This window comes from Hypomesus nipponensis, chromosome 13, assembly GCF_054491055.1.
Source record: "Hypomesus nipponensis isolate SF chromosome 13, ASM5449105v1, whole genome shotgun sequence".
Lineage (NCBI taxonomy): Eukaryota > Metazoa > Chordata > Actinopteri > Osmeriformes > Osmeridae > Hypomesus > Hypomesus nipponensis.
In genome coordinates, this window is record NC_140373.1 from 13,451,433 (window position 1) to 13,470,891 (window position 19,459).

The 19,459-nt window shown below is 45.0% G+C and overlaps 2 protein-coding genes across 5 annotated transcripts; both read left to right on the forward strand.

The window, feature by feature from the left end:
- The first annotated feature begins 7,989 nt into the window (after window positions 1–7,989).
- On the forward strand, window positions 7,990–9,462 carry LOC146260339 (uncharacterized). Of its 4 annotated transcripts, none has more exons than XM_084671140.1 (3): window positions 7,990–8,664; window positions 8,945–9,017; window positions 9,210–9,462. In XM_084671140.1, exons 1-3 carry the CDS (start codon window positions 8,551–8,553, stop codon window positions 9,359–9,361), a joined length of 339 nt encoding a protein of 112 aa, XP_084527266.1. In that variant the 5' UTR covers window positions 7,990–8,550; the 3' UTR covers window positions 9,362–9,462. The 4 variants fall into 2 exon arrangements, 2 of the variants coding, with proteins under 2 accessions (XP_084527266.1, XP_084527267.1); XR_014729627.1 differs by having other exon boundaries at window positions 8,945–9,011.
- Window positions 9,463–11,988: 2,526 nt separating this feature from the next.
- LOC146260340 (uncharacterized) lies at window positions 11,989–19,212 on the forward strand. Its single transcript, XM_084671097.1, has 8 exons — window positions 11,989–13,225; window positions 13,735–13,783; window positions 13,897–13,987; window positions 14,120–14,156; window positions 14,383–16,711; window positions 17,133–18,412; window positions 18,693–18,765; window positions 18,960–19,212. The coding sequence occupies exons 1-8, from the start codon at window positions 13,172–13,174 to the stop codon at window positions 19,109–19,111; spliced, it is 4,065 nt and encodes a 1,354-aa protein (XP_084527223.1). The 5' UTR covers window positions 11,989–13,171; the 3' UTR covers window positions 19,112–19,212.
- The last annotated feature ends 247 nt before the right edge of the window (window positions 19,213–19,459 follow it).

A 19,459-nucleotide genomic window follows, 5' to 3' on the forward strand; every position in this document is an offset into this window, starting at 1 on the left:
AGAAACCTTTTGAATAATGTCACAAATTACAATTTAACATTTCCATGACGATAAATATACATTTGTCCCAATGTCCTCATGTATGCTTCCAGTCTTGATCTTCACGTGCAGGCTTTGAACCAGTAAACTAGACCAGAGCATTTTAACATGCAAACTTTTAATTACAAATTGTAACTCAACATTTTTGTAGCCCAAGAAATGAAAGAAGATTGAATTAGAAATAGATGTCCCCAGTTCTGGATTATGTTTTGCATGTTAAAATGGACATTGTATATTTCATAATACGAGATCACATAGTTTTAATAAAAACACAATTGTGGTGCTGTTGTATGGCAAACCAGTCTGCCAGCCAGCCACAACACTGACCTATGGAAGCATGCCAAGTTTTAGCAAAGAGAAAAGAACAGTCATTGATTAGAATATTTTACAGTACAGGAAATAGATCTCTATGGATTATATAGTTTCAAAATTTAAGTTGTAACAAAGAATATACGACATTGACATAGATTCTTCATCTTTGTTGCTGACCTATCCATATCACATCTAACTTTCTAATATTATAGCTAAATGGTGTTGAGCCATTTAGCTCTAATATATGTCTACCAATGTTATAAAACAATGGTAGACATTTACATGGTTTCCACTTCAAAAGAAAGGACCAGAAATGTTTATAAAGTTAGAATGGTCTGTGAAAAGCAGAAAGTCTGCTGTACAGAATGCCTTGGTCTAGTTTACTGGTTCAAAGCCTGCAAGTGAAGATCAAGACTGGAAAGATCATCCTTGGTTCAGCATCACCGCATCGAGAATAATAGGTTAAATACTATGTATATAAATACTATGTATATAAATATGTGTATAAAAACATGTCCAGTCTTTATCCAAAATGAAAATACAAAACACGTCATGCAGATTATCTATGATAAAATATAATAAGTCCAGTTAGCCTGTTGGAAGACAATTGTGATCCTGATTCATAAAAACAAAACGTTTGAGCTCTCAGGAACACATGTTGTATGTAGCAGCACTTGTCTGCAAACATGGTGCTCACTTGACTAAATGGTCACCACTCAACTCCTGTTGTAATGTTACTGTAGCTAATAACCAGGCTGAGCAGCAAGCTGGTCGAAAGTTTTACCTTCAACCATGAAGACAAGCAGAAGAATCCAAGGCTGCATGATGCACTTCACTTTGTTTCAAAAGAAGAAGACGGGCATCAGTGGTGTGTGCCTTCCACTTTTATAGCCATTTCATCCACCTTGCACTGACCAAATCGCGAAGCAGGCAAGAAATATGAAAATAATCATGTAAATTGAGTTTTAGAAACCATAACAACTATTTGAATAAGGTAACTGACATTCACTGATAATACAACGTCAATTGATAATATAATACGATTTTCAACGATGCATTAAAATCATGCAAAGGTGGTAAAATGTGACATGTGATGAGCACTTTCCATGCAAATGTCCACACTAGGGACCCATTCATAGAAGCCTAGGCCTCGTGGCGTAAAGCACAGTAGGCCTATAGGCCTACAGGAGAGACATGGTGTTAAAAAGAATATAGACCCATTTTAAAGAGTTTTTTATTCAGACTCAGAATACTAAAGCCAACAGTCCATGATGACAGTTTCACAATATATTGTTTACAGTCCTCAAGTTCAAGTTTTCAAATGTACTGTAATTGTCAAATGTACAAAACAACACAAGGTCAGACTGGGCACTGAAATTCTTAAGACAAGACAACGCAAGCACCTGGCATAACACAACCTAACATATAAGTACACAGAACATAATTTACATCTATGCTAAGCTTAAATAAGTAAAACTTCCTAAATGTACAGATAACAATAAATGATACACTATACTAACCCTACATACAAATAAAACCTATTACAACCCTATAACCTATTCTAACCTAGGTGGAGTACAGTGCAATAGTGCAAAATTACAGATAGTGCAACCAGCAGCTGAAAGTGACAGTGTGTAAGTAACTATTAAGAGGCCAATCAGTGACTATGTCAATGACCATACAGGAGCCTGATGGCAAAGTACAGTGAGGTACAGTAGTGCAATGTTACTGATGCAACCAGTAGCTGAAAGTGACCGTGTTTAAGTGACTAGTGTGCAGTGAATCAATGGCCATATCAATGTGTAACCCAGGGTTACAGGGCACAAATGAATTACATGTAAAATAAAATTATTTATAAACAGTAACAAATAAATAACTATTATATTCACAAAGGTAATATGCAAGAGCTATTATTTATTTGTTTATTAAGAAAAGTGATGCTGGTGTGGTTTGGTCCCAGGTTGATGCTGTGGATCAATGTAGCCTACATATTTGTTTCATGTTTTTATGTTGGGATAACTTGCTGTTGGTGAATGTGCATCTTTTGGGGTGCAGGCGAGAAAGTTTGGGGTCTCGTGCGCTCTCGCGCGGAGAAAGGAAGGCTAACCGCAATAGAGGGAGACGAGAGAGAGACTAGAAATAAAAAAAACGATTAGCATTTTACTGAGAAGAAAGAAAGAGACAAAGATATTGATTTAGTTAGCTAGTAATGTATGTTGTTGTTTTGTGAATGAGTATTGATTGAGAGAATATTAATTATTTTGCTTAAAGCGAGGGTTTTGTTTTCCTGAATTGGTTTGTTTTAGCGGTTGGCTAGCCGACGAAGCTCTGCTACAGTAGGCCTACGGTTGGAGAACTAATAGCTGCCTTAGCTGTGTCCTTTTTTCCCCTCCTGCATTCTTCTACATTCCTTGGGGAAAAATAAAGCAGAGGTAATAGAGAAACAACATATCAAAAATAATAACAACAACAATTCTATTACCTCTGAAATATAGCCAACGTGTTCTGTGTGTTTCATTCTGTAGTGCAAACAGTACCATCTTTCCAAAGAACCACATATTCTGATACATCTCCCATTGATCATCATTATTATTCTCTGTAGCGGTGTTAAAGTTAGACACTCGTTACACATACATGTAAGCGCACGCGTGCGTGTGTTAATAAAGATTCAGTCTTTATTTATTGTTTTACAGCAAAGCTGATTTCTCACTGTGTGGTTTATTACGTGAAAGTAGTATTTGGATAGCACTGGGTACAGGACGTAGAATCGCTGTACAATTCACACTGTCAAAAATGTCCCTACCAATTCGAGTAAAGTGGGAAACAACCCGCGAGTAGTTATTTAAAAACATCCCAATCGTACCTATTTGTCAAAACGTCGGGCCATTGTTTTGGAAAAGACGCCGCGCTATTTAGACATGATGACGTCATGGGGCATAAAGGGATTGTGACGCACTTTACCAAATGATATAAAAACGACTTGCAAAATCAAACCTGTCAGTGATGAAAGAAATGTTCATCACAAGGCAAAGGAGTCGTTTGAAAGAGTTTGCCATTCATACTGAGTCAGTAAAACATGGATGAAATCCCAAAACAGAAAAGACAACAAGAACGGAGGCCTAAACAGAAGGTAAGTAAGTGGGTTAAACCTTCGGGGTTTAGGTTGGTTGAGGGGCAGTTCTATGGGCGTATGTGAAGCCCTCTGTGACATGCTTGCGTGTAAAAAGGGCTATACAAATACATTTGATTTGAATATGGTTATTTATCCTAGTAGCTAAAACGATGAAAACACACGAAAATGTTTGATTCTTCAGATTCTTTAGAATTTCATTTCTGTGAGTTTAACTGTTGTGTTTAACAATGTGACTTAACTTGGATACATAGTGTAGATCTAGTTATATTTCATATTTCCAAGTCATTAACTTGGATACATAGTGTAGATCACAGACAGAGAGGTGCCTTGAACAGAAATTATTTTAACTTTTGATATGACTTGGAAATATGAAATATAACTTTTGATATGACTTGGAAATATGAAATATAACTTTTGAAGTCATATCAATCTACCTCCATGTCTCCAAAAACTCTGATAACTTTCTCTGTTACTTTGCCTTGCTAAAGCGTTTGTCTTGCCTGCAGATCAGGGTTACATGTGTGAAGATGCCTCCCATGTACCAGAGCAGCTACCGTGAGTAATCGGTTTATTAATGTATCAAAAGTACAACATTCATGATTGAATTATCACTTTCTATCAAGAGAGAGGGATCCACCAATCACACTGTGACAATCCTCGACATATAGGTGTTCTTCCACCAATCAAAATCCAATCCCGCCCAGAGGAACCAATGACGCTGGACGAAATTCCAGTGTCAGAGGCCATGATGTCCCACCCGTGAGTGTCCCTGTTAACGTCCCCTTTAGGCTACTGGTCTGTTGAACACAATGTTAAGATGTGTCGTTAGTTGTCATTGTACTGTATAGAGAGTCAGTAACACATCTGTTCTTGTTCTTGTTCTTGTTACAGTCAGTGGAGACTGGTCAAAAAGGTCCTGTTGAGAAAGGTAGATAAAATCTTTAGTTTCTAACTCAAAATACTTTTTTACTCAGCTTGACAATAACTATGTGTACTGTATCTGAACTGCGATTGAACTTTCTCCCCTTTTTTCACTCTGCCTGTTTTCTCTCCTCTCTTTCCATCCTTTTCTGTCTCTTCCCCCTCTCACCCTCTCTGTCTGTCTCTCTCTCTCTCTCTCTCTCTCTCTCTCTCTCTCTCTCTCTCTCTTAGAACAAGAGTATCGCTGAGCTGCAGAAGCGCTCAGAGGAGATGATGGAGTGGGTTCTCCAGGTGGCCAATGATGGGGTTCTGCCTGCCATTGCCCTTTACCAGGTCCACCTCCACCAAGACCCTCTGTCTTCCGCTACCTCCTACAGCAGCGGCATCTCGACAAGGAACAGGTCTTCTTCGTCTCCTCTTTTGTCCAAGGACCGGGCCTCTTCTCAGGGCTCAGCCCAGCCTGATGTCCCCGAGGGGATCATCTCAGAGAAGTCCCACCCCCTGCTGGAAAGCGGGCTGGGATCCAGGCCACAGGACAGGCTATCGAGCGAGAGGCCTCCGACACCCCTTCACCCCAGTAGGTCCACAGAGGAGGATATCCTTGCCACGGCATCCCTCACTGTGGCAGAGGTCATCGCCATGTTGAAGGGAGTGATGGCGAGAGACAGGGAAGAGGCGAAGCTGTCTGCCATTGTAGAGGAGCTCTGTGACTCGGCCATGGACAAGGTGATGGACGAGTTGGTGCTTCACCACCCGGGCAGCTCCTTGTCTGAATTCTATTTGACAAGTATCTCTGAGGACCTGATCCTGAACACCTGGCAGGACGCCAAGGAGAAGATCCAGGTCCTCGCCGACATCCACATGGACGCCGTCAACGAGCAGATGCCCCCGCGGCCCCTGTTGTCTGCCAACAGCAATACGTCAGAGGTCGTCTTCCACAGGGAGAAAAAGGAGGCTGAGAAGATGGTGTCGTTCTTCATTGGCAGTGTGGCGGAAGCCCAGGAGATGGAAAAGGCTATGACATCGCCCAGGCCCAGCTGTGTGACAGCGGTATCGACCGGCTCAGGCCGCAGCTCGGTCAGCAGCATTGGACTCGTCAGATGCGATAGCGAGCCTCACAACCCCTCCACCCAGATGGAGAGCCTCTCTGGCATCCTGTCCCACCATGCCCTCTTCCAGAGACAGGGCGTTTTCACCACAGAGGAGAAGCTGGAGCTGGTGAGGCGGTTGGGGGGCATCCTCCAGGGGATAGTGGCCAGAGAAAGACGCTCTTGCCTGAACCATCCCCAAGACGCCGACACGGCCTCCCTGCCCCAGAACATCTCCAGTGCCTGCAACATCATCCACCTTGTTCTGGAGAACTTCAGCGCAGCAGCGGAGATGATTACAGAAGGAGAGGTGGACTTCCTGCAGCCACGCGGTAATGACTTCACCCTGTTAGTGGAGTGCGTGAGCGAGTCCCTGCTCAGCCAGGTTACGGAGGAGGTGAAGGCCCTACAGAGGAGGAACCAGGGGGTCAGCAGCGGGAGGAGCAGCAGGAGGAGCCGCAGCCAGGGAGAGCTGCTGGGGAACTGGGTCAAGGGAAAGGAGGAGAAGGAGGCCTGCACACGCTCGTGTCAGGAAAGCTTCCTTTTCAGCACCCAGCAGGAGGAGAGGAGATCAGAGGAGGAGTGCGGCTCGGCTAGCGACGAGGAGGAGGAGGAGCAGCAGAAGGAGGAGGCCAGGTCAGCCTCCAGTAGCCCTAGCCCCAAGAGCCCTAGCACCAGGGGCCCTAGCCCCAGGAGCCCTAGCCCCAGGATCAAGGCAAACAGCCACAACCTCAACCTGACGGCTCACAAAATGCTGGACACTGTCATGCGGATGGCCTACTCCACCAGATCAGTCTCCAATGATGAAGACTGCGAAAAAGACAAAGGAGGCTCCTCCGTCGGGTTGTTGGACCAGGCTGAGTACGACCTGGGCCGCCTGCTCGCCTCTCACAACATGTGTACCAGGATGTTGCAGACGAGGATCCAGAGCTTCTCCATGGAGCTGATCGACCGCCTCTATGAGCTGCTCCTGGACACGCAGGTGGGACGACTCCCCTCGACAGGCCGCTGCCGCTCCAAGCCCAACATCCAGAACCCGGAGGCCAAGCAGCACCTGGACTGGGAGCTCTTCGCTCCGATGCTGTACAATTTCATCCACTTGGCTTTCAAGAAACTGATGGAGAACTTCCTTGGCCTGACCAACTCGCTTCCGGACGAATGTGTCCTGGTGAACGACCACCTCGAATGGATGTGTAAGAAGGACAGGACCTCCATCAAGGATGTATCTTGGGAGAGCAGCGACAGCAGTGACAGCGACAACAGCAGCGACCGCACGTCTCTGGAAGGGTCCCACTGCGTGATGCCGGGCCCCAACCGAGGGACTGTGGGTAGGAACCGGCCATCTTCCTCTGCCAGCCAGGACCAGAGGAGGGCGCTAGAGGCCATTTCTGAGGTGTTGACCCTCAAAGTGGGAGGGGTCCTTCAGTGCTCCTGCAATGACCCAGAAAAAGTAATGGCCATTGTCAACAAAGGTAGAGAAATCTTTTACTCAATTCAATATATTGACCCCAAAGGGAATTTTCAGGTGTTCAGGTAGCCTAACTAGTAACACTGAGCACACTGTTACAGAATAAGTACAAATGATAGACTGCATTAAATGGAATGCTCTTTAGAAATAGAATGTCTCACCATGTCGCCATATTGCTGTTATTAAATGGATGTGTTTTACATGTTACAAGAAGTCCTCCTTGTGAAATTTTCCTTAACCTTTTGAGGTATAAGACCTCTGGAGTCTATATCTTTGCCATATAATACAGAGTTGTAAGTGCTACAGTACTGCTGTAGGTATAGTTAAGAACTATAATATTAATACTGTTTAAAGAAAAGTATAGGTAATAGCTATAGTAATACAAGGATACTTAAAAGTGTGAGTGTGGTTGTTTTTTGTGCCAGGCCTTGATGCTGAGTTCATGGCCAGGATCGCTGACCTTTGCAGGTCCTCCTCTGAAGCCACAACAGGAAGTCTCAACCCAGAGTTGAGTTCAAGTTTCACTAACCTAGAAGTAGGCCAGTTTGAGAAGGCCAATATTGTCCCCGACAACGACAATGTTGACCATGTTTGTGAATTCCATGAAGAGGAAGACATGTCAGATAGTCTGACCAAAGGCATCAACATTGCCAGGCAAATAAATACTACGGGGGATGGGAAAGATGATGAAGCTTCTGGTCTCCCTGAGGTGGTCCAGGTGCTTCCCTGGTTGCCCCCGAGACCCCCTGAGACCCCCTCCCTGCAAACTTTGGAGATTGGCATCCAGGAGAAGGTCTGGAAGCCCTCCGGGCCCAGTGCCCTACACCACCAGACCCTGCGGGACCTGCTGCATGGTCTTCTGGTCCGCCTGGCCCTCCAGGAGTCCCCCTCAACCTCTAGCACCCTCACCTTCTCACAGATAGAGGCAACTCTCCTCCAGGAAGTAGGCTGGATTCTCAAGACCCAAGATGGGATCAGCCTCGTCCTGGAGCACCTGCCTCAGAGCCCTTTCTACAGTGGCACAGACGCCCTGGACGCCATGTTGGAGGCGGCTTATGCTAAGCTGTTGCTCAGCGCTAACAGCAGCAGAGCCCTGCTCCGCTCCGCTTGCCATGGAGAAGCTGGAGCCATTTGTGGTCTGGCTGAGACCATCGCCAAGGTCATCTCCCGCCACGCCGAGGCCTGGCGCGCTCCTGCCGTGTCCGATCTTAGCGTCCATTTTGAGAAGGAGAATGCTATAAACTCTGCTGGCTTGGAAAAGGCCGGTGGAAGCTCCAGCTCCCTGTGTGAGGATGTGAGGCTACATGATGGACCTGAGATGGAGTCTTCTGGCTTGGGAAAGGCCAGTGAGACCCATATGGAGACTAAAGCAGATGGAAAGGTCAAGAAGACATGTGACAGATTTGGTTTGGTAAAGGCCAGAGAGTGTCCCTTCTCCTCCAGATCACCGGAAGAGCTCAGGGTCTCCAGGAAGCAGAGAGAGAGCTGCAGACCCAGGCTTGTTAAAGGCCTGGGAGAAGATCGACAGGTCTTCTGAGGAGACCTCCACCTCCCAGTCCTGCCACTCCTCCTCTTCATCCTCCAACTCAATGTTATCTCCCTCTGTGCCCTCCCAAACCTTCAACAGGTCTTCCATCTTCCATTCCAATCTGGGCCGTCTTGGAAAGAAAAAACTCTCCAGCCTCCAAAGATGGTTCACATTGGTAAGATGAAAATAACTCCACAAACACTGGCACTGGGTAGAACTGACCTTAACTGAGTCAAGGATAAGATGGGTTACAAGTAAGCATGTGTAGAATACATTATGTATGAGTTGTAAACATTAGATGTAATTATTTTGCAGACTTATTCATTCAAATCCAAACACGAGGGATTTGAACCTCTGACAGTTACAGTTAATGTAGTTATGTCCTGTCAACATAATGTAAAACATTTAAGAATTTAAAGGAATTATGTTTGTCTTTACTCTCCCTTCCACCCCAGATGAGAAAGAAGACCAAGGCTGTCACTGGAAAAAGGAAAAAACAAAAGACAGTTACTCCTCTCAACGGTAAAAGTGAGATTATGAATGGATATTTGTTCATTTAGGCTTTAGTTGGCTCTCCCATCATTTCACACAAACACACAAACACACGCAGACACACACGCACACACACACACACACACACACACTCGTTGCAAGTAAATAGACAGTGCTGAAGGTGTGTGTGATGTTATGTCCTGTTGTGTGATGGTTTTCCATGTCCAGGCCCAGATCTTGCAGAGTCCTCCAGCATCCCAGGAGAAGAGGAACAGAAGCAGAAGCAGAAGAAGAAGAAGAAGTCTATTAAAGGCTTCTTCTGCAGGATCTCTGGAGCTCTCTCCAAGGTGTTCTGCTGTAGCTGCATGACTCACCAGTAGAGGGAGCTGCCTGCTTACTGACCTGACTACAGCAAGGACCTGTCACTTCCCACTCTGATCATTTTTTTAAATCACTTTTGATCTGTTTTTCATGAATAAAAAAAACCCTAAAAAACATTGGCATTTTGTTTACACCTCCCTTATAATCGCTAAGCTGTTGTGTTTTGGTTTTGTGACATCTCCATATCAGGATTTCAGCCACACAGAGGATATTTATTGTGGCACAGTACACAGCCACTTTACTTCAGTTTAAGACTGAGATAAAACACTAGCATTTCACACACACTAGCAGGGGAGAAACGGTGGAGTGTTCACACACCAATCAATATCTGTCACCAGGGAATCATGAATGTAATCACAAAGTTGAAGAAACCTTTTGAATAATGTCACAAATTACAATTTAACATATCCATGAGGATAAATATACATTTGTCCCAATGTCCTCATGTATGCTTCCAGTCTTGATCTTCACGTGCAGGCTTTGAACCAGTAAACTAGACCAGAGCATTTTAACATGCAAACTTTTAATTACAAATTGTAACTCAACATTCTTGTAGCCCAATAAATTAAAGAAGATTGAATTAGAAATAGATTTCCCCAGTTCTGGATTATGTTTTGCATGTTAAAATGGACATTGTATATTTCATAATACGAGATCACATAGTTTTAATAAAAACACAATTGTGGTGCTGTTGTATGGCAAACCAGTCTGCCAGCCAGCCACAACACTGACCTATGGAAGCATGCCAAGTTTTAGCAAAGAGAAAAGAACAGTCATTGATTAGAATATTTTACAGTACAGGAAATAGATCTCTATGGATTATATAGTTTCAAAATTTAAGTTGTAACAAAGAATATACGACATTGACATAGATTCTTCATCTTTGTTGCTGACCTATCCATATCACATCTAACTTTCTAATATTATAGCTAAATGGTGTTGAGCCATTTAGCTCTAATATATGTCTACCAATGTTATAAAACAATGGTAGACATTTACATGGTTTCCACTTCAAAAGAAAGGACCAGAAATGTTTATAAAGTTAGAATGGTCTGTGAAAAGCAGAAAGTCTGCTGTACAGAATGCTCTGGTCTAGTTTACTGGTTCAAAGCCTGCAAGTGAAGATCAAGACTGGAAAGATCATCCTTGGTTCAGCATCACTGCATCGAGAATAATAGGTTAAATACTATGTATATAAATACTATGTATATAAATACTATGTATATAAATATGTGTATAAAAACATGTCCAGTCTTTATCCAAAATGAAAATACAAAACACGTCATGCAGATTATCTATGATAAAATATAATAAGTCCAGTTAGCCTGTTGGAAGACAATTGTGATCCTGATTCATAAAAACAAAACGTTTGAGCTCTCAGGAACACATGTTGTATGTAGCAGCACTTGTCTGCAAACATGGTGCTCACTTGACTAAATGGTCACCACTCAACTCCTGTTGTAATGTTACTGTAGCTAATAACCAGGCTGAGCAGCAAGCTGGTCGAAAGTTTTACCTTCAACCATGAAGACAAGCAGAAGAATCCAAGGCTGCATGATGCACTTCACTTTGTTTCAAAAGAAGAAGACGGGCATCAGTGGTGTGTGCCTTCCACTTTTATAGCCATTTCATCCACCTTGCACTGACCAAATCGCGAAGCAGGCAAGAAATATGAAAATAATCATGTAAATTGGGTTTTAGAAACCATAACAACTATTTGAATAAGGTAACTGACATTCACTGATAATACAACGTCAATTGATAATATAATACGATTTTCAACGATGCATTAAAATCATGCAAAGGTGGTAAAATGTGACATGTGATGAGCACTTCCCATGCAAATGTCCACACTAGGGACCCATTCATAGAAGCCTAGGCCTCGTGGCGTAAAGCACAGTAGGCCTATAGGCCTACAGGAGAGACATGGTGTTAAAAAGAATATAGACCCATTTTAAAGAGTTTTTTATTCAGACTCAGAATACTAAAGCCAACAGTCCATGATGACAGTTTCACAATATATTGTTTACAGTCCTCAAGTTCAAGTTTTCAAATGTACTGTAATTGTCAAATGTACAAAACAACACAAGGTCAGACTGGGCACTGAAATTCTTAAGACAAGACAACGCAAGCACCTGGCATAACACAACCTAACATATAAGTACACAGAACATAATTTACATCTATGCTAAGCTTAAATAAGTAAAACTTCCTAAATGTACAGATAACAATAAATGATACACTATACTAACCCTACATACAAATAAAACCTATTACAACCCTATAACCTATTCTAACCTAGGTGGAGTACAGTGCAATAGTGCAAAATTACAGATAGTGCAACCAGCAGCTGAAAGTGACAGTGTGTAAGTAACTATTAAGAGGCCAATCAGTGACTATGTCAATGACCATACAGGAGCCTGATGGCAAAGTACAGTGAGGTACAGTAGTGCAATGTTACTGATGCAACCAGTAGCTGAAAGTGACCGTGTTTAAGTGACTAGTGTGCAGTGAATCAATGGCCATATCAATGTGTAACCCAGGGTTACAGGGCACAAATTAATTACATGTAAGATAAAATTATTTATAAACAGTAACAAATAAATAACTATTATATTCACAAAGGTAAAATGCAAGAGCTATTATTTATTTGTTTATTAAGAAAAGTGATGCTGGTGTGGTTTGGTCCCAGGTTGATGCTGTGGATCAATGTAGCCTACATATTTGTTTCATGTTTTTATGTTGGGATAACTTGCTGTTGGTGAATGTGCATCTTTCGGGGTGCAGGCGAGAAAGTTTGGGGTCTCGTGCGCTCTCGCGCGGAGAAAGGAAGGCTAACCGCAATAGAGGGAGACGAGAGAGAGACTAGAAATAAAAAAAACGATTAGCATTTTACTGAGAAGAAAGAAAGAGACAAAGATATTGATTTAGTTAGCTAGTAATGTATGTTGTTGTTTTGTGAATGAGTATTGATTGAGAGAATATTAATTATTTCGCTTAAAGCGAGGGTTTTGTTTTCCTGAATTGGTTTGTTTTAGCGGTTGGCTAGCCGACGAAGCTCTGCTACAGTAGGCCTACGGTTGGAGAACTATTAGCTGCCTTAGCTGTGTCCTTTTTTCCCCCTCCTGCATTCTTCTACATTCCTTGGGGGAAAATAAAGCAGAGGTAATAGAGAAACAACATATCAAAAATAATAACAACAACAATTCTATTACCTCTGAAATATAGCCAACGTGTTCTGTGTGTTTCATTCTGTAGTGCAAACAGTACCATCTTTCCAAAGAACCACATATTCTGATACATCTCCCATTGATCATCATTATTATTCTCTGTAGCGGTGTTAAAGTTAGACACTCGTTACACATACATGTAAGCGCACGCGTGCGTGTGTTAATAAAGATTCAGTCTTTATTTATTGTTTTACAGCAAAGCTGATTTCTCACTGTGTGGTTTATTACGTGAAAGTAGTATTTGGATAGCACTGGGTACAGGACGTAGAATCGCTGTACAATTCACACTGTCAAAAATGTCCCTACCAATTCGAGTAAAGTGGGAAACAACCCGCGAGTAGTTATTTAAAAACATCCCAATCGTACCTATTTGTCAAAACGTCGGGCCATTGTTTTGGAAAAGACGCCGCGCTATTTAGACATGATGACGTCATGGGGCATAAAGGGATTGTGACGCACTTTACCAAATGATATAAAAACGACTTGCAAAATCAAACCTGTCAGTGATGAAAGAAATGTTCATCACAAGGCAAAGGAGTCGTTTGAAAGAGTTTGCCATTCATACTGAGTCAGTAAAACATGGAGGAAATCCCAAAACAGAAAAGACAACAAGAACGGAGGCCTAAACAGAAGGTAAGTAAGTGGGTTAAACCTTCGGGGTTTAGGTTGGTTGAGGGGCAGTTCTATGGGCGTATGTGAAGCCCTCTGTGACATGCTTGCGTGTAAAAAGGGCTATACAAATACATTTGATTTGAATATGGTTATTTATCCTAGTAGCTAAAACGATGAAAACACACGAAAATGTTTGATTCTTCAGATTCTTTAGAATTTCATTTCTGTGAGTTTAACTGTTGTGTTTAACAATGTGACTTAACTTGGATACATAGTGTAGATCTAGTTATATTTCATATTTCCAAGTCATTAACTTGGATACATAGTGTAGATCACAGACAGAGAGGTGCCTTGAACAGAAATTATTTTAACTTTTGATATGACTTGGAAATATGAAATATAACTTTTGATATGACTTGGAAATATGAAATATAACTTTTGAAGTCATATCAATCTACCTCCATGTCTCCAAAAACTCTGATAACTTTCTCTGTTACTTTGCCTTGCTAAAGCGTTTGTCTTGCCTGCAGATCAGGGTTACATGTGTGAAGATGCCTCCCATGTACCAGAGCAGCTACCGTGAGTAATCGGTTTATTAATGTATCAAAAGTACAACATTCATGATTGAATTATCACTTTCTATCAAGAGAGAGGGATCCACCAATCACACTGTGACAATCCTCGACATATAGGTGTTCTTCCACCAATCAAAATCCAATCCCGCCCAGAGGAACCAATGACGCTGGACGAAATTCCAGTGTCAGAGGCCATGATGTCCCACCCGTGAGTGTCCCTGTTAACGTCCCCTTTAGGCTACTGGTCTGTTGAACACAATGTTAAGATGTGTCGTTAGTTGTCATTGTACTGTATAGAGAGTCAGTAACACATCTGTTCTTGTTCTTGTTCTTGTTACAGTCAGTGGAGACTGGTCAAAAAGGTCCTGTTGAGAAAGGTAGATAAAATCTTTAGTTTCTAACTCAAAATACTTTTTTACTCAGCTTGACAATAACTATGTGTACTGTATCTGAACTGCGATTGAACTTTCTCCCCTTTTTTCACTCTGCCTGTTTTCTCTCCTCTCTTTCCATCCTTTTCTGTCTCTTCCCCCTCTCACCCTCTCTGTCTGTCTCTCTCTCTCTCTCTCTCTCTCTCTCTCTCTCTCTCTCTCTCTCTCTTAGAACAAGAGTATCGCTGAGCTGCAGAAGCGCTCAGAGGAGATGATGGAGTGGGTTCTCCAGGTGGCCAATGATGGGGTTCTGCCTGCCATTGCCCTTTACCAGGTCCACCTCCACCAAGACCCTCTGTCTTCCGCTACCTCCTACAGCAGCGGCATCTCGACAAGGAACAGGTCTTCTTCGTCTCCTCTTTTGTCCAAGGACCGGGCCTCTTCTCAGGGCTCAGCCCAGCCTGATGTCCCCGAGGGGATCATCTCAGAGAAGTCCCACCCCCTGCTGGAAAGCGGGCTGGGATCCAGGCTACAGGACAGGCTATCGAGCGAGAGGCCTCCGACACCCCTTCACCCCAGTAGGTCCACAGAGGAGGATATCCTTGCCACGGCATCCCTCACTGTGGCAGAGGTCATCGCCATGTTGAAGGGAGTGATGGCGAGAGACAGGGAAGAGGCGAAGCTGTCTGCCATTGTAGAGGAGCTCTGTGACTCGGCCATGGACAAGGTGATGGACGAGTTGGTGCTTCACCACCCGGGCAGCTCCTTGTCTGAATTCTATTTGACAAGTATCTCTGAGGACCTGATCCTGAACACCTGGCAGGACGCCAAGGAGAAGATCCAGGTCCTCGCCGACATCCACATGGACGCCGTCAACGAGCAGATGCCCCCGCGGCCCCTGTTGTCTGCCAACAGCAATACGTCAGAGGTCGTCTTCCACAGGGAGAAAAAGGAGGCTGAGAAGATGGTGTCGTTCTTCATTGGCAGTGTGGCGGAAGCCCAGGAGATGGAAAAGGCTATGACATCGCCCAGGCCCAGCTGTGTGACAGCGGTATCGACCGGCTCAGGCCGCAGCTCGGTCAGCAGCATTGGACTCGTCAGATGCGATAGCGAGCCTCACAACCCCTCCACCCAGATGGAGAGCCTCTCTGGCATCCTGTCCCACCATGCCCTCTTCCAGAGACAGGGCGTTTTCACCACAGAGGAGAAGCTGGAGCTGGTGAGGCGGTTGGGGGGCATCCTCCAGGGGATAGTGGCCAGAGAAAGACGCTCTTGCCTGAACCATCCCCAAGACGCCGACACGGCCTCCCTGCCCCAGAACATCTCCAGTGCCTGCAACATCATCCACCTTGTTCTGGAGAACTTCAGCGCAGCAGCGGAGATGATTACAGAAGGAGAGGTGGACTTCCTGCAGCCACGCGGTAATGACTTCACCCTGTTAGTGGAGTGCGTGAGCGAGTCCCTGCTCAGCCAGGTTACGGAGGAGGTGAAGGCCCTACAGAGGAGGAACCAGGGGGTCAGCAGCGGGAGGAGCAGCAGGAGGAGCCGCAGCCAGGGAGAGCTGCTGGGGAACTGGGTCAAGGGAAAGGAGGAGAAGGAGGCCTGCACACGCTCGTGTCAGGAAAGCTTCCTTTTCAGCACCCAGCAGGAGGAGAGGAGATCAGAGGAGGAGTGCGGCTCGGCTAGCGACGAGGAGGAGGAGGAGCAGCAGAAGGAGGAGGCCAGGTCAGCCTCCAGTAGCCCTAGCCCCAAGAGCCCTAGCACCAGGGGCCCTAGCCCCAGGAGCCCTAGCCCCAGGATCAAGGCAAACAGCCACAACCTCAACCTGACGGCTCACAAAATGCTGGACACTGTCATGCGGATGGCCTACTCCACCAGATCAGTCTCCAATGATGAAGACTGCGAAAAAGACAAAGGAGGCTCCTCCGTCGGGTTGTTGGACCAGGCTGAGTACGACCTGGGCCGCCTGCTCGCCTCTCACAACATGTGTACCAGGATGTTGCAGACGAGGATCCAGAGCTTCTCCATGGAGCTGATCGACCGCCTCTATGAGCTGCTCCTGGACACGCAGGTGGGACGACTCCCCTCGACAGGCCGCTGCCGCTCCAAGCCCAACATCCAGAACCCGGAGGCCAAGCAGCACCTGGACTGGGAGCTCTTCGCTCCGATGCTGTACAATTTCATCCACTTGGCTTTCAAGAAACTGATGGAGAACTTCCTTGGCCTGACCAACTCGCTTCCGGACGAATGTGTCCTGGTGAACGACCACCTCGAATGGATGTGTAAGAAGGACAGGACCTCCATCAAGGATGTATCTTGGGAGAGCAGCGACAGCAGTGACAGCGACAACAGCAGCGACCGCACGTCTCTGGAAGGGTCCCACTGCGTGATGCCGGGCCCCAACCGAGGGACTGTGGGTAGGAACCGGCCATCTTCCTCTGCCAGCCAGGACCAGAGGAGGGCGCTAGAGGCCATTTCTGAGGTGTTGACCCTCAAAGTGGGAGGGGTCCTTCAGTGCTCCTGCAATGACCCAGAAAAAGTAATGGCCATTGTCAACAAAGGTAGAGAAATCTTTTACTCAATTCAATATATTGACCCCAAAGGGAATTTTCAGGTGTTCAGGTAGCCTAACTAGTAACACTGAGCACACTGTTACAGAATAAGTACAAATGATAGACTGCATTAAATGGAATGCTCTTTAGAAATAGAATGTCTCACCATGTCGCCATATTGCTGTTATTAAATGGATGTGTTTTACATGTTACAAGAAGTCCTCCTTGTGAAATTTTCCTTAACCTTTTGAGGTATAAGACCTCTGGAGTCTATATCTTTGCCATATAATACAGAGTTGTAAGTGCTACAGTACTGCTGTAGGTATAGTTAAGAACTATAATATTAATACTGTTTAAAGAAAAGTATAGGTAATAGCTATAGTAATACAAGGATACTTAAAAGTGTGAGTGTGGTTGTTTTTTGTGCCAGGCCTTGATGCTGAGTTCATGGCCAGGATCGCTGACCTTTGCAGGTCCTCCTCTGAAGCCACAACAGGAAGTCTCAACCCAGAGTTGAGTTCAAGTTTCACTAACCTAGAAGTAGGCCAGTTTGAGAAGGCCAATATTGTCCCCGACAACGACAATGTTGACCATGTTTGTGAATTCCATGAAGAGGAAGACATGTCAGATAGTCTGACCAAAGGCATCAACATTGCCAGGCAAATAAATACTACGGGGGATGGGAAAGATGATGAAGCTTCTGGTCTCCCTGAGGTGGTCCAGGTGCTTCCCTGGTTGCCCCCGAGACCCCCTGAGACCCCCTCCCTGCAAACTTTGGAGATTGGCATCCAGGAGAAGGTCTGGAAGCCCTCCGGGCCCAGTGCCCTACACCACCAGACCCTGCGGGACCTGCTGCATGGTCTTCTGGTCCGCCTGGCCCTCCAGGAGTCCCCCTCAACCTCTAGCACCCTCACCTTCTCACAGATAGAGGCAACTCTCCTCCAGGAAGTAGGCTGGATTCTCAAGACCCAAGATGGGATCAGCCTCGTCCTGGAGCACCTGCCTCAGAGCCCTTTCTACAGTGGCACAGACGCCCTGGACGCCATGTTGGAGGCGGCTTATGCTAAGCTGTTGCTCAGCGCTAACAGCAGCAGAGCCCTGCTCCGCTCCGCTTGCCATGGAGAAGCTGGAGCCATTTGTGGTCTGGCTGAGACCATCGCCAAGGTCATCTCCCGCCACGCCGAGGCCTGGCGCGCTCCTGCCGTGTCCGATCTTAGCGTCCATTTTGAGAAGGAGAATGCTATAAACTCTGCTGGCTTGGAAAAGGCCGGTGGAAGCTCCAGCTCCCTGTGTGAGGATGTGAGGCTACATGATGGACCTGAGATGGAGTCTTCTGGCTTGGGAAAGGCCAGTGAGACCCATATGGAGACTAAAGCAGATGGAAAGGTCAAGAAGACATGTGACAGATTTGGTTTGGTAAAGGCCAGAGAGTGTCCCTTCTCCTCCAGATCACCGGAAGAGCTCAGGGTCTCCAGGAAGCAGAGAGAGAGAGCTGCAGACCCAGGCTTGTTAAAGGCCTGGGAGAAGATCGACAGGTCTTCTGAGGAGACCTCCACCTCCCAGTCCTGCCACTCCTCCTCTTCATCCTCCAACTCAATGTTATCTCCCTCTGTGCCCTCCCAAACCTTCAACAGGTCTTCCATCTTCCATTCCAATCTGGGCCGTCTTGGAAAGAAAAAACTCTCCAGCCTCCAAAGATGGTTCACATTGGTAAGATGAAAATAACTCCACAAACACTGGCACTGGGTAGAACTGACCTTAACTGAGTCAAGGATAAGATGGGTTACAAGTAAGCATGTGTAGAATACATTATGTATGAGTTGTAAACATTAGATGTAATTATTTTGCAGACTTATTCATTCAAATCCAAACACGAGGGATTTGAACCTCTGACAGTTACAGTTAATGTAGTTATGTCCTGTCAACATAATGTAAAACATTTAAGAATTTAAAGGAATTATGTTTGTCTTTACTCTCCCTTCCACCCCAGATGAGAAAGAAGACCAAGGCTGTCACTGGAAAAAGGAAAAAACAAAAGACAGTTACTCCTCTCAACGGTAAAAGTGAGATTATGAATGGATATTTGTTCATTTAGGCTTTAGTTGGCTCTCCCATCATTTCACACAAACACACAAACACACGCAGACACACACGCACACACACACACACACACACACACACTCGTTGCAAGTAAATAGACAGTGCTGAAGGTGTGTGTGATGTTATGTCCTGTTGTGTGATGGTTTTCCATGTCCAGGCCCAGATCTTGCAGAGTCCTCCAGCATCCCAGGAGAAGAGGAACAGAAGCAGAAGCAGAAGAAGAAGAAGAAGTCTATTAAAGGCTTCTTCTGCAGGATCTCTGGAGCTCTCTCCAAGGTGTTCTGCTGTAGCTGCATGACTCACCAGTAGAGGGAGCTGCCTGCTTACTGACCTGACTACAGCAAGGACCTGTCACTTCCCACTCTGATCATTTTTTTAAATCACTTTTGATCTGTTTTTCATGAATAAAAAAAACCCTAAAAAACATTGGCATTTTGTTTACACCTCCCTTATAATCGCTAAGCTGTTGTGTTTTGGTTTTGTGACATCTCCATATCAGGATTTCAGCCACACAGAGGATATTTATTGTGGCACAGTACACAGCCACTTTACTTCAGTTTAAGACTGAGATAAAACACTAGCATTTCACACACACTAGCAGGGGAGAAACGGTGGAGTGTTCACACACCAATCAATATCTGTCACCAGGGAATCATG

Excerpts from the sequence above, each read along its gene's own strand:
- LOC146260339 (XM_084671140.1), top strand. The coding sequence starts at position 8,551 with ATGTTATCTCCCTCTGTGCCCTCCCAAACCTTCAACAGGTCTTCCATC. Across the intron at positions 8,665-8,944 it reads TCCAAAGATGGTTCACATTG|ATGAGAAAGAAGACCAAGGC; the intron begins GTAAGATGAAAA and ends CTTCCACCCCAG. Across the intron at positions 9,018-9,209 it reads TACTCCTCTCAACGGTAAAA|GCCCAGATCTTGCAGAGTCC; the intron begins GTGAGATTATGA and ends TTCCATGTCCAG.
- LOC146260340 (XM_084671097.1), top strand. The coding sequence starts at position 13,172 with ATGGAGGAAATCCCAAAACAGAAAAGACAACAAGAACGGAGGCCTAAA. Across the intron at positions 16,712-17,132 it reads AATGGCCATTGTCAACAAAG|GCCTTGATGCTGAGTTCATG; the intron begins GTAGAGAAATCT and ends TTTTTGTGCCAG. Across the intron at positions 18,413-18,692 it reads TCCAAAGATGGTTCACATTG|ATGAGAAAGAAGACCAAGGC; the intron begins GTAAGATGAAAA and ends CTTCCACCCCAG.